Source organism: Etheostoma cragini, chromosome 5 (genome assembly GCF_013103735.1).
Source record: "Etheostoma cragini isolate CJK2018 chromosome 5, CSU_Ecrag_1.0, whole genome shotgun sequence".
Lineage (NCBI taxonomy): Eukaryota > Metazoa > Chordata > Actinopteri > Perciformes > Percidae > Etheostoma > Etheostoma cragini.
The window spans coordinates 11,549,158-11,564,003 of record NC_048411.1 but is presented as its reverse complement, the minus strand read 5'-3'; the positions used below and the strand labels follow the sequence as shown (position 1 = coordinate 11,564,003).

The window sequence follows — 14,846 nt, the reverse complement described above, 5'->3', positions numbered from 1 at the left end:
ACACACACACACACACACACACACACACACACACACACACACACACACACACACACACACACACACACACACACACACAAGGCTACACTCAAGTGATGTGTAAAATTAGGCTTGTCCATCATCATTTTACACACTGTATATGTAATTGTCTAGATACAGCTGTTGGATTCACACGATGATCAGCTAAAGTTGGCAGAGTTTACTCTGGGCAGCATCTCCACCTCCATCCACATGTTCTCCGACAGCTCCATGAAGGCCTCAGTCCGACTGGCTGCCTGCCTTCTAGATGACAAGAGACCCAGAATCAAGATGGTCACCCCGAGGTACTTGGGGGGGACACACACAGACACATGCACATACACATATTTAGCAGTATAAATTAGCATTAGCATATTGCTAACTTAAATTACAATATATCTGATCAATCAGATATTTCTGTTGTCTGTCCTCAGTTTTTTCTTTTGTAGCGTTTGTAAACAGCGTGAATGTGATCTTACAGACAGATGTAGAAAACTGGTAAAGGCAGATTCTCTAAAAAAAAAAAAAAAAATAGAATGAGCTGTCCCAGCCTGTAACATATAATTCGTGTCTAAAAATATGATAAGGACCAAAAATGTTTTGTACATATTCTCCAGGATGATTGCAATGCATCCTGGTGCAGAACAGAACATGATGGTGGAGGTGAACTACCGTCAGGGCCGTGATGGAATCACTTTGGACACAGTGGTGCAGGATGTTTACCTGTGTGCCAGCATGGAGTTCCTTCTCACTGTGGCAGATGTCTTTCTCAAGGCCACCCAGCAGGGTTTTGCTCAAGTGCCACAGCCCAAGATCAGTACTGGAGTGGGAGAGAAAAAGAATATGAACTCCTCTGTCACGTCTAAAGAGTCTAGTAAGTTGACCATATCAGTTTTAATTTAGTTGAAAGCAATTTTTGATTCAGCAAAAGAAAAGTACTGTATATGAGAGTTCTTTTAATCAGGTGGAGTGCAAGTGGAAGAATTACAACTATGATTATTATTTTTTGAATCGTTTTTGTTTTTCTGTGGTAACATAATGCGTCATAAATTGTGTGTTATAACTAAGTTGAGAAGAATTGAATTCATCTGACCTAATGGGGACCCTATGGCCTTATGACCTGACATGATGTTTTCCTTTGATGCACTCTGCTGCTGTCAGCTGTAGCTCCAGCCGTGGTGTCGAAGACAGAAATGAATGTTCATGTCCGTAACCCGGAGATTGTGTTTGTGGCTGACCTGACACGTGCTGATGCCCCGGCCCTGGTGATGACCACAGAGTGTGAACTAGTGATGAAAAGTGATGCAGAGGGATCATTGATGACTGCTGTTATCAAGGATCTCAAGGTTTGTATTGTCATTGCAATGTAACCCTGCATAATCAGATTATCAAACAATTTAAAAAGTAACCAATATATATTTTTTGTTACGGTTGTTCTTCAGGTAATGGCGTGTCCCTTCTTGAAAGAGAAGAGGAGAAACAATGTGACCACAGTTCTGCAGCCGTGTCAGGTGTTCTTCCAGAGTACTCAGTCCACAACCTCCCCCCAGGCTATGGAGGTCTCCATCAATGCTCTCACACTGAAGGTAGTTATTTTATTATTATCATCACACATTCTGAATACAGGAATAAAATCAATGAAAGAATTAAGGTTGTTTTATGTAGACTTGGAGGTTAGTAAATGCTTTGTTAGCAAATAAATTGCTTTTTTTCCCCCATCTTGAACCAACAATAGTGTAATAGTGACAATTGTACTACAATCCTTTAATGGGAGATCCGCCATGTCTCTTTTTTAAAAAACTGCCTAAGATATATCCATTTCTTACTTTCAAGTTACTTTCAAGTACATTTTTAAATGCCCAAATGTACAGTGGCTTGAGAAAGTTTACACATCCATGCTAAAGTTGATTAAAAAGAGGAATAAAAAAACATCTTTTGGAAATTAATCCTAATTAATTAAAAAAAGATAGGAAAATGCATCCTTTTAAGGACACCAATTTTCTTTGTGAATGAATAATGTACATAAATAAAGTTTTTCATAAATAAGTTTTTCTAACAAAGTCAGATGTTGAAACAGCATGTGAAAAAAAACTACTAAATTTGCTAGGCCAAAAAGAACGTTAATCTCGCAAGATTTGTATTTTACCCCGTCAAACTGGGTTTGCGCTTTTCAGGGTGGCATATTTTGTAATAATGTCAGAGCTAGGCAACACATATCATCTTAACTCATATAGTTTTGGATCAGCCTTCGGCGATGGAAATTGTGGCATCAAGTACAAACAAATGTTGAAACAAAGAAAGTTCATCATTTGTAGGATTAGAAACATTAAAATGTCGCTTTGAAGAATGTAAAAGGTATAAAACAGTTGTATATCTCTGCTATCTGACTCTCTGCCCAGGTATCTCCGATCATCATCAAAACGGTGATGACCATCCAGTCTGCACTGACTCCCACAGCAGAGACCCCTGAGCAGCTGGAAAGTCCTGTTCCTATGGACCTATGGCAGAAGAGGGCCTGGAAGGAGCTCAAACTCTGGTTCCTAGAAGAGGAGGGGGATGAAGATACAGCGTCACTGGCTCCACTAATACCACAGGGAGAGTCGTTAAAAGTATGTGGCTGCATTGTGACTCAACTGATAATCCTGTGTCGTGGATTGTATGCTATATGGTCTGGATTTTTTGTAGTTATTAATTTGGTCACATTTCTAGCACAAAACACTTTTATCCTGTACAGATAAAAAGTATTCCAGTTTTGATGCATAAGAAGAGGTTGCGTCATTTAGTTGGCTATCCATCTCTGCAGGTTACCATCAAATCGATCTGTCTGACTCTGGAGGCTGGAGTGGGACACCACACTATCCCCATGCTTCTGGCCAAGTCCTCCTTCCAGGGAGATGTCGCAAACTGGTCCACACTCATTAACTTACACAGCGAGCTCAACCTGGAGGTAACACACACACACACACACACACACACACACACACACACACACACACACACACACACACACTCTATATTTATTTCCTAAACTTTATCATAGGACCTTTTTCGAATTCTGACATTAACATTTTACTGTAAAAAAGCCCTAAATAATGTTTGACTCTTACAGTTGTTTTCTGTGTTTTTTATATTGTTTGGTCCATTTAACTTATAATTTACATAAACCTATTGATGGTAATTAACCACAATATTTCAAACATATTCCAGCTTGTTATAGCCAGAACACATGTGGCTGTAAAGTTTACTGAAGTGTTCTTGTGTTTTTGTTTGTGTCTTATCTTTAGGTTCACTATTACAATGAGGTGATGGGAGTGTGGGAACCGCTGCTGGAGCCTTTAGAAGATGAGACAAGAGATGGTTTCAAACCATGGAGACTGAAACTGAAGGTACTGATGTACATCACACACACACACACACGTGTGTGTAGATATATATGTACTCACACATGCGTACATAGTACATAAACACAGGGTTTTTAACGTTTCACTATCATATAACCAGATGAAGAAGAAGCCAGTGAAGTACACAGGTTTGTCAGATGAAGTGGATTGCAATGTCCCAGATTATAAAACGGCCATCGTCATCAGCAGTGAAGACCAGCTTAACATCACCCTTTCCAAGTGTGGTCTGGCCATGCTGAGTAACCTGGGCACGGTGAGAGAAAGGCTGTACTGATTTTATTGGAAAGGATTAAGGATAGGCAGCCATATATAATGTTCATGTTTTTGCCTTTCCCCAGGCCTTTGCAGAGGCTGCAAAACAGACAGCTGACTCTTTCCAAAAGGATGAAGCTCCGTTTGTAGTAAAAAACCGCCTGGGCCTGCAAGTGTCTGTCCACCACAGTGCAATGTTTTGTCCAGTCGGCCAGCAGAGCACCAACGGCATGGTGAAGCTGCAGCATGGGGAAACCCTGGAGATGAACTATTCCGCCACAACTGACTCCGACCAGTTCTTAGCCATGATCTCCTTGAGTGAAAAGGACTACTACATACAGCCAAGTAAGTGTATGCACATGCAGTCAACTTGACTTTCAATTAAGGTAAAGCACAACGTGATCCACAATGATAAAAGGAAATTTATTTCTTAAGTGATGACTTAATTGTTAATGTATGCTTTTAATATTTGAAGAAAAGTAATTATCTTCTCTGATGAATGTTGTAATCCATCCCCTCTCCCTCCCCTGTATTTAGGGTTCAAACCGTAAAGTAGTAGAACCCTTCTATGTTTGTTTGGTTTAGTTATTTGTTGTCGGCCGCGCCGGCTCAAATTCCTGGGAGCTGGAATGAGCTAGAAACATGAAACGTGGGGGAATAACTGGAAATAGTTAGCATGTGCTTCTATAGAAATATGAACCCACATTGTGGTGCTGTATTTAAAGCTTCAAAATGCCAACTTTGAAAGGCCACACCCCCCACACCGTAAGCCTGATTTACTAGAAATTTCTCACACAGGTGCAGCTCAATGTGTTCTACAAAATAGTCTCAAGGACCATTAAGTTCTGCCTAGGAAATGTTTCTGCCATTTGGAATTTTTTGAAAAACACATTTTTGAGCTCTCCTCCTACACCGTAGCCCGGATTGCCATCTTATTTTCAGTGAATCATCAATGGATCAAGCTTATTACAAGTTAGGGTTAAAAAAGCATGTCCATATCTCAATTACTTTTTAAGTTATTGACCAATGAACTTTGAAAGGGGCATGGCTCTGGACATAAATGAACACAAATCAGAAACTGTAAGGCCAATCATCACAATACTCACAGGGTATGTTCAGATAGGTGCCCCAGATATACCCAGCCAGTTTAATGTACATACAGTACTAGGGGGTGCTACAAGTGCAAAATAGGTGAGTGGCATTAAACACATTTTACTGTAAATCACATATTCATTGTCCAATCATCACAAATCTCTCAGGATATGTCCTCATGAGTACCTGAACCACGCCATGAAAGTTTCATTCAAATTGAACACAAGGGGTAGTATAAATGCAAACAAACTGCAGGTCCTATAGCACAAATCTGGCTATAAATGACTAAATGTCTGCCAGGAAATGTCTACATAATGACCTCACACATACACTGCAAGTCTCATTCAAATCAACCTCTAGGGGGTGCTTTAAATGCACAATAACTGGACGTGGAATGACGCAAATCAAGATTTGAGCTTGGAATCACAGCTTGCGGCTTTATTTGCAATTGTTTTTGTGTTGATCATCTGCTTTTCTCAAATTTCCGTGAGCTGGACAGAGCTACATATCACACTGAATTGAAAATAAATGTTTTTGACAAATCAGCTGTAAGCATTTTAAACCAAGTGCACTGTTTTTCCAGTCTTCCATATACTTCTTGTTTTTTTTTGTTAATCAAACTAATATGACAAATGTCCAAATAAAATACCTAGCCAAATGCATACAAACTGCTCTTGTTTCTTTTGCCCCCTCCAGCTCCAATGGGCCACACCTCAACCAGTGTGATCCCCCTGATCAAGGTTGGCAGGGGAATGTACAGTGTAATGCACACAGACTCAGGAGTCACTCGTTTCTTGGTCTGTCAGATTTACTCTGTGGAGGGCAGCAAGTACATCAAGATCCGCTCTCCTTTCCAGGTATTACACTGATTTTGTTAGACATGTTTACTCATTTTTAAACTTCTGTAAAACTTCTGTATCTGTAAAAATATGTCATGGTGTGTTTTGATATAATAAATTACAGCTTACCTTTAAGATGCATTGATCTGCTACTGGATCTTTTGCAAACTTAATTTTATAATAGTATATCAAGTTTTTTTCCAGATTACACCACAATCACTCATAAGGTTTTAATTATTTTCAATATAAATGATAATGCAGTCCCAGCAAAGGTAGAATATTATGGATTGAAATAGAATAGGATTAGAGATCAAACTGGAATACAATAACAACCACAAAAATCTTGATTTTGTCTCTCTCCTTTTATGCAGATCATCAATCATTTCTCAATCCCATTCAAAGTTTTTGAAGGTTCAACATGTCTGGGTACAGCTCTCCCTACAGAAGAGTTCTGTGTGCCTCTGGACTCCTATAGGTGACGGCAAACACATTACCAAGCCTATACATCTATACTTACATTTTCATACTGGCTCGTTTTTGACTCCCTTTTCCTCTGTCTGTCTCTCTTAAACTCACTCTCACTGATATGTCTTTCACACCAATAACCAGGGTCCTACCAGGGTTTTCTGACCCATGTTCAGCCCTTTTTTTGTCAATTCAAACCAAACCAGTCAACACAGGTTGATCCCTGGTTATGATAATTCAGATGCAACCTCAGACACAACCCGGGTGCGATGCATACAAATTACCTTACGTACTAGAAATGTGCAGGGGCTGTAAAGATCATATTGAGTTAACAACTAACATCACATACTTCCATCCAGCTGTACACCATCAGAACTGATCATCATCGGTAAACAAGGAATTAGGCTACACTATTAGTTTAGGACCATTTTATGAGGACGGGAGAAGATTTGTCTTTATTTGATAACATAAACCTTTTGCCACTGTCGGCAGTCTTTGCTCATACCGCTGTTCTCATAGGGAATTAATTGAAATCTGCAGTTATTAAATCTGCCTGTGAAAACCCAGTGTAAAGTTGAATATGTTGTTAATTTTAATCTCTCTCTCTCTCACACACACACACACACACACACACACACACACACACACACACACGTTGTGAAGTTGAGTCAATCAATTTGGGTTAACCCGTATAAACACAAAGTCACTGTACATACTACCTAATCCACATCTGCTCTCTGCTGCCCCCTTTAGGTCTGAACTGAGCCTACAGCCAATAACAGCAGACGACTTAGGAGACCAGGGTGAGGAGGAGTTTGAGTGCTCAGAGGGTTTCAGCTACGAAGACGTCAGCAACCAGCAGCCTGAGACATGTCTCAAGCAGACCTGCCGTCACCGTGGAGATCAGGGGGTTGTGCTGATGGTCAACATGGTTCCATTAAAAGATGCTGTGACATTCAAACATACGGGTGGTGTTGGGGAGAACTTTGATGTGCCCTTTGTGCTTCACTTGTGGCCTTCCATGCTGCTACGCAACCTGCTGCCTTACCCCATCTCTTACAAACTAAAGGTATGAATTGTCATATTGACAGAAGATCATTCATGTTATCTTATTGTTTATCTTTTGGGTTATATTTTTAACCCCCCAGCTTGTGAATGCGTTGCTTTCTATAAGATACACGGTATGTCAGATCACCGATGTTTAAGCTTTAAGTCTCTGCTTGCAACTGTATTGCTGGCTGGAAGATAGAAAACCTAGAAGTAAAAAAAAAAAAAAAATGCCATGCTTAAGAAAATTGTCAGTATGTGTACACAATTTGAAGGTAAGACGTGCAGGTTCACCGTCATGGTCCCTTCAATATAAAGGGTGCACATGGTTTCACATGATTAATATTAAGTACAGTAAATATTGCTCTTCCTTATTTATCACTATGCCATCATGTGGTGCAAGCTCCAAATTGAGTTAGGAAAGTCCTTTCTTCTGTTTTTTTTTTTTACACATGGCTGTGCTTTTTTGGCCAAAAACATAAAATCTGTTACTTAAGAATCACTGTTGAACTCAGTTTCCCTCTCTGCCTGCTACTCAACAGGACAGTGGACTTTCTGCCCCTGAGGCCACTCTGAACCCAGGCCACTCTGCTCAGCTTCACACTGCAGTCATCAACCAATCAAGTCTTGATCTCTGCCTACTCAACTACTTGGATCAGAACTGGTCTTCTAAGTACAGGTTTGACTTGAGTTTCATTCATTGTTGATGTTTTAATTTTCCATTGTTATTGATATCTTGTTGGCTACATATTTTGAGCATATTGGTCATAACTCAAGGTAATTATATGTAACGTAGGTCGACAGTTCCCAGATAGCATGTTTTTAAGCCTACAATACAGGATGAGATATCAATATTAATCGTCATCCTCATTGTATAAAGGCCAAATTTAAAACCACTTGCTTGCTGCAAAAGCAGTTCCCATAAGAATAAACAAAGCATCCTGTCATACAGTCTCCACAGTGACCAGGAAGAGATCACCTTCATAGTGTTCCAGTCTCTACAAGAGAATGACGAAAACAATGGTGAAGGGACGGAGAGTAAGAGGGCTGAGTTGGATATAGCAGTGCATGTCAAATATGACTTGGGACAAATGGTGGTTGCTATCCACTCACCATATTGGATGGTCAACAAGACGGGCAGGTTGCTGCAGTACAAGGCTGATGATATCCACCGAAAACACCCTCTGGACTATGACATGCCCCTGCTCTTCTCCTTTAAGCCTCGTTACTTCCTGAAAAACAATAAGGTAAGGGGGTTTTAAAGTTAGTTGAAAGAACAAAGTTTATTTAATGTCTTCAACTTGATATCTCGGAAAAATATGAAATGATTTGTATTATGCAGCTTCATGGTGAGAGTTTAAGTGTCTGAATTAGTTAAAGAAATCCTTTTATCTAACTTAAATTTGAAGAATCTCTGTGAGTGTGTGTGTGTCTCCCACATTCGCAGTACAACAGCGGGGCTGGGGATTTGCTACCTCCCTACAGCTCCTTGTTTGTGGTTCACCGGCTACCGCTTTTGTGTCAAAAAGTGGCCATCCGCTAAACACAGATTGGAGTCTAAACTACATGAAAATGATAAAATAAATTGTATACAAACACTTGTTAAAAGAACACCTGGACCCTCCAGCACATTGTTTTGTTGTTGAGCCACGTTCCCTGCTTCCCCCGCCCGGACCACATCACCCTAAACAACCCTGATATGTGACTGCTACACAGAGAACAAAAAGGGGACATTCAAAATCTCCCGATTATCTGCAGCCGAACAGTCTGATTGAACTTCTCTTCAACATGTGTTGCAGGTTGAGTTTTATAAACAAAAAACACACATTCACAAGTTGCTTTACCTATGCTATAAGGTAAAACTGCCTGTAACTGCACAATACAAGTTCAGCTATCAAGTGTATAGTTAAGGTAAAAAGAGAGGCATTATCAGCACAATAATGTCGACTAATATATAATATTGCATAATATTGTGATATTTTGTGAGTAGAATCTGATTCTGCAACGTTCTCTATCAGGTAAATGTTCTAGTACAATGTTTTCCTATGAAGTAGAAGTACACAAGAAGTTGTTAGCATTCAGTTAAGTTGCATATTAAGTGCTTTGAGGTCCTTCTGTAAGTTATTTCTGGTTTTGGAGAAAGCTGTAATCAACTCGTACCAACCAGCCATATTTTGAACAATCGTGCAGTAGTTATTATTAAACCAAGAAACGTATCTAATCATGGACAACCCTTAAATAATACTGTAGCTTTAAGGCCAACTTAAAGTCAATGTTTCTTTGCTTAGACTGGAACATTAAGATGATCCAAATGGCCTTATACATAACCTTTTGCTGTAATTTCTTTAAGCATTTGAATGTGATGTGTTCCCCTCAGGTCCGTCTTATGATCTCAGACAGTGAACTCTCTGACGATTTCTCCCTGGATACAGTTGGTAGCCATGGAGATGTCAAATGTAAAGGCCGATTCAAAGATTACTTGGTAAGATTTTCCCAGAAAGTTTGATATATTCAGACAAACATTTATTCAGGCATAATGTCACATTAATTTTACAAAAAGCCAGATATTGACTGTTATTTTATGCCTTTTGTATCTAACTAAGGCAGTTTTTGTTATTTAGGAAGTACATAATCGTCATCTGTATATTTGTGTAACATCTGAATGACCTCAGGTTGGTGTGAAGATTGACGCGAGCAGTTTTAGTCTGACCCGAATCGTGACCTTCGTGCCATTTTACATGCTAGTCAACAGAACCAAGCACAGCGTCTTCATATGTGAAGAGGGGCAGGACAACTGGACCGAGGCTAAGCCAGAACAGGTCAGAGCCAAACCCATTACTGTTTGCATCTGTGTTTCCTTGCAGATGTATTTTTTTGGAATGCTGCTGTTTTTACAGGCAGTGAATTATAATGTACTTAATTACTGTACACATTCACTATATTGGCAGCAACAAATGACTACCATGCAATCAGAGTTTGACAAGTCATGTAGTTTTGACTCTTGCTAATATCAAATACAGTAATACTGTTTGTACTATCAATTCTAATCATGTTAAACATTTAAATTCATTTTTTAACTTTTAAAACAAATGTCTGGATTAGGAAGATACATTACTTATAAGAAATGTAAAGGTTGGGTTTTTCTAACACTGAATATGTGTAACAATTTTTAAATGAAACCCTTACGGCAAAGTGTTGAACTTTTCTGTCTCATTCCACATACAGTCAGCCATTCCGTTCTGGCCTGAGAATGCCACAAAGCGGCTAAGAATCAAAGTACAGGGTTGCTTATTGCCTCCTCGGACTATTGACTTCACACGACCAGAAAACTGCCTATTGTTGCATCTGGACAGCTCTGTAAGTACAAGATAGGTGTTGTCCCTTCATGTTAAGTAATATATAACAAGATGCGTTGTATTGAGAATTTTGATCTGTGATTGTTGATGTTTGGGTATGTTTAGTTCTGATACCATTGGCTTCCAGAACATTTAAGAAGCCCTTATACTTTATATACTACTGTTATACTGTATGTAGACTGTTCTTTTTTTCTGCAGGTGGGTGGGATCACTGTAGACGTGAACTTGTCAGAGCACTCAGCCACAATCCGATTCTCTGAGTATCACAACGGCGCAGCGCCTTTCCTCATTATCAACGGCACAAAAAACCAGACTCTGCAGTTCCATCAGAGGTGAGGGGGCAAAAAGCCAGTTAGAAGAAAATAATCATGCAGTTTTGTGTTAGCACTAAATACTTTATGCGAGTATTTGCTGAGGATGGATTGGAACCACATACTTCATTTTGATTAATCTGTATTCAAGACTTAAACAAACCTTTGTAGGAAATTCTGTTTGCTTGAAACCCGTTGTGTTCCATTAACAAGTTCCTTACGTTTCCCCCTGTTGTATTTCATTATATTTCATAGCTTTTCTGGTGGAAGTGTTTTTGGAAATGTGTTTTCAATGTTCTCCAAGTTTCATTTGAATTATGTTGTCTTTTCATATTACTCACTTTGTAAACAGCAGGTTTTAATTCTACCAACAATTCTTTGCACAACATTCATTTTTGCATTTCATTGATATGTATTTTGCTTAATTGCTGAATGACGGTACTCTTTTTGTCTTGCAGCAGCCTTATACGGTTTAGTTGATGACAAGTAGCAATGTTTGTTTTTTCTGATACTAGCGATTTATGTTTTTGTGTTGTGGGTCATGCAGCGCCCAGGCAGAATCCTCGTGGTTGGCTGACGAGCTACACAACCTCTCCTTCTCAGTGGAGGAGGACAGGTAGAAAAATATAAAAGGGGAAACTCTTATGACACACTCTGAACTCAGAAAAAAGCAGATAATTAAGAATATCAATATGAATGGCTTCAGATAGCTATTATAACGGCTAGTTTATGCAAAATGAGGGAGGCAGGAGGATGACAACAGGTTGAAGAATTAAGTAAAGCATGAAAACACTTCCAAATCAATTAAGATCCAAATACTTTTTAACAATGTGTGGAACAGGCATGAGGACAGAAATTCATAAATGCTGCAGCACATAAATATGAGTTGTTGGAACATTAAAGGGCTAATGTCAAAATGGCTTAAATGTGACATCACACTTGAGTGCAGAGTGTAGTCAGATCAAGAGTGCAGGTAAAGATAAGTAGAAGAAGACGTGTGATATGTGCTTTAGTTCTGATTCTGGTTTGTCTGTGTAATCTGCTCCTCACCCTTACCAATGAGAATAAACACTGTATCAGCCTTGTCAAAAATTATATCATAAGACATTATTGTTCTGTAATCGTAGTTTTTTTTATTTTATTGATTTGCTAGAAATGTTTAATGTTTAAGGACCATTTGGGGGAGAGTAAAAGGAGCAGGTTAGACATCTAAACCCATTTACTTATGTATTACCATTTTTACCAAGTTTTAAATCAACTTTACTAGCGCTGAATGCTGCTGAATGGGTGGGATTCTGTCAGTGGAATCACACCTCCTGCTACTTCCAGTAGTTCTGTGGCTTCGACTACTCTTATTTTCCATTTCTATCAGTAAATTATGACTTATTTCAATTTCTTCTGTCTGCTTTGTCTTGCCCAAATCAAGATCAGTATCAGGGTAACATTCATTTCTACAGTGGAAGTTTTGTGAACTTTTAGGTGTTTGATCGTCATATTGTAATATGCTGTCTTATTTCTGTATGCGAATGCAAATTGTTTGTGGATACTGTTGGACAGGTTCTTTAGATATGATGGTTGTAATGATGAATGAATGTCATGGTGGCTGGGCTCATTTAAATTGTCCTCTGTTTTACTCTACAGTGGTCTTGCATTATTTGCTTATTGTCATCTTAAATCAGTTCAATATTATTCCTTGATTTTAGTAGTTCTAACTAATGTTACGGATATATACAACATGTGTGTGTCTGGGTGGGTGCAGTTCTCAGAAGGAGGCGCAGCAGGATGAGCTGGAGGCTGAGAAAGCTGTGTACTACACTTGGACTGAACCCACTGGGTCCCGAGAGCTTTGCTGGAAGTGTGGTACTTACAGTGGGAAGCTAAAGAGTGAGGAGGTACTGTGCTGTACCTGAGACACAATAATGTTTTTGGTTGAGGAATAATGCAATAATTATCAATGTATTAGTTTACTCAACAGACCACAACAAACAACCTTGACTTCTCAACTTGTCAAAAGTAAAAGTAATGGTGCTGCTAACTTTGTCTTTCCACTAGATTGCAGGAAACAGTCTGTTTTTAGCGTTAAAAGAATATATATAAGTTTGTCACTTTGCACATGGACCTTGTAGACATCACACTTAATACTTTTAACAACATTAGAGTGGCAGTGGATACTTTTGCTGACTAAATGTCAAAACATACATTACATGTTTGGTGATGATGTATACTTAAAGGGAGGAATCTGTAGAAATAGGGTTAGTTTTTCACTTCTTTTTTAGGACCGATCAATAACTTTTTGTATGTAATATTAAATGTAAGCTCAATTTAACCTTTGCCGGACATAATTGTTTGATGAGACACTATGATGTTTGTTTAAACAGTATGTGTGTTTTACTGCTCTTGCATCTTTAGGACCTGCGTGAGGACATGCAAAATGATGGAAAACTGTTTGTGATCTCCTTTTATGAAGGTGAAGTACAAGCAGCTTAAAATGAAATGCCCAGACCACCTAAATGCATTCTGTCATTTTGTTTTACAGTCTTATATTCACTTAAAAATAATCTTGACAATTGGCAGTTTATTGTCACTGCATGAATGTTGCCATGTACTAAGAACACACATGCTTTAAAAATAAAAATAATATAGTTTACAGGACATATAGAAAACAAGTTGGCGTATTGATCACCTTGTTCGTGTTCAACCTTGATTAATTAAATAATGAATTACTAAATTCCTACCAGCTTTAGGGGCACAATGCTGTAAATGATCCTGAAGGTGGGAAGTGATAACATGAATTTGTCTTTGGGGTGTTATATCATTTTGGTTTGGTTTTGTTGTTGATCCAAAGGTCTGCAGCGCGTCGTGCTGTTCACTGAGGAGCAACGAATCTATAAGCTGCTCTGTGAGAGCGAAAAGGCACAGCTGGCCGAACAGGAAATCATCCTGTCGCTACAGAACGTGGGCATCTCTCTTGTTAACAACAGCAGCGGCCAGGAGATCTCATTTATCGGCATTACAAGGTAGATAACAAGCAACGTACACATGTGTACACAATGATAAAAAGCGAATAACCTGGCCAGGTTCATGCTATGAGTATGGCTCAGTGCCAAGTCAAGATATCCAAATGTGTATGGGCTGTGGCATAAATAGTGATATTGTGCTATTCTGCGTGTTTTGTAATTGGTATTACAGTTCAGAATACTGTTCTCTGATATGCAGATGAGATTATCCCAAAACCTCCAGACTCTGACATTATTGGCTCATACAAAATATAATTATTGGTGAACCTATAAATCATGTAGTCTACACAACATAATACTGCAAAAAGGTGCATTATGTATTTGCATAATGTTTGGCCACTCCTGGTTGATCCTGAAGCTCTGTTCCATGTAATGATTTTACACTCGCTGGTGTGTCTTTTCTTGTCCCAGCTCTGATGTGGTGTGGGAAATAAAGCCTAAGAAGAAGAATCGGTGGAAGACTCTAACTACTAAAGAAGCTGAGATGCTGGAGAACAGCTTTAAAAAGTACATTGAAGCTGGACCCGTAGACCACGGCATTGTCAACCTGGAAAACAATTTCCAGGTTAGAGACTAAATACTATATATTCTGCTTTCCCGATTTGATCTAGTAACAAGTGATTGATTAAATTTACAAATGGTACAAAATGAAATCTGTCCATTTCACATTACCCATGTAGGCTATGTAGTCATAAAATTGACTTTAAAACATTGCAGCACCAGATGGATAATTGTTGAAAATAATTATTATCTGCAGGCCAATGTGATCAATCATGTAGTGTTTGAACTTGTCTTCCAGGTGTCCTTTACACCCAATGGCATGGATATGCGGATGCTGCAGCCGTCTGAGGGATATCTCAGGAGACACTTCCTGCCTGGGGTGAAGGTTGAGTATAGCGTCTCACCACGGCAGAGTGCCTACCGAGTCCAAATCCACCGCATTCAGGTGAAAAGAAGTCAAGTATATATATATTAAAAAATGTTACTAAGATTGAATATATATATATATATATATATATGTGTGTGTGTGTGTGTGTGTGTGTGTGTG

At 39.0% G+C, this 14,846-nt stretch overlaps 1 protein-coding gene across 6 annotated transcripts in view; it reads left to right on the top strand.

Annotated features, from left to right (window-relative positions):
- The window catches only part of vps13a (vacuolar protein sorting 13 homolog A), a 39,741-nt gene that overhangs the window by 15,786 nt on the left and 9,109 nt on the right, over positions 1-14,846 (top strand). For 3 of the 6 annotated variants that reach the window (XM_034872223.1, XM_034872224.1, XM_034872227.1), the window contains exons 37-60: positions 154-323; positions 636-892; positions 1,180-1,364; positions 1,461-1,604; positions 2,418-2,624; positions 2,819-2,965; positions 3,303-3,404; positions 3,520-3,672; positions 3,758-4,016; positions 5,460-5,620; positions 5,974-6,077; positions 6,821-7,136; positions 7,657-7,793; positions 8,067-8,361; positions 9,492-9,596; positions 9,787-9,933; positions 10,340-10,471; positions 10,669-10,802; positions 11,329-11,397; positions 12,541-12,673; positions 13,191-13,248; positions 13,627-13,798; positions 14,210-14,363; positions 14,598-14,744. In XM_034872223.1, coding sequence (XP_034728114.1) covers positions 154-323; positions 636-892; positions 1,180-1,364; positions 1,461-1,604; positions 2,418-2,624; positions 2,819-2,965; positions 3,303-3,404; positions 3,520-3,672; positions 3,758-4,016; positions 5,460-5,620; positions 5,974-6,077; positions 6,821-7,136; positions 7,657-7,793; positions 8,067-8,361; positions 9,492-9,596; positions 9,787-9,933; positions 10,340-10,471; positions 10,669-10,802; positions 11,329-11,397; positions 12,541-12,673; positions 13,191-13,248; positions 13,627-13,798; positions 14,210-14,363; positions 14,598-14,744 — 3,888 coding nt within the window. Of the gene's footprint in view, positions 1-153; positions 324-635; positions 893-1,179; positions 1,365-1,460; positions 1,605-2,417; positions 2,628-2,818; positions 2,966-3,302; positions 3,405-3,519; positions 3,673-3,757; positions 4,017-5,459; positions 5,621-5,973; positions 6,078-6,820; positions 7,137-7,656; positions 7,794-8,066; positions 8,362-9,491; positions 9,597-9,786; positions 9,934-10,339; positions 10,472-10,668; positions 10,803-11,328; positions 11,398-12,540; positions 12,674-13,190; positions 13,249-13,626; positions 13,799-14,209; positions 14,364-14,597; positions 14,745-14,846 lie in introns of all 6 variants that reach the window. The other 3 variants (XM_034872222.1, XM_034872225.1, XM_034872226.1) reach the window with 3 other exon arrangements.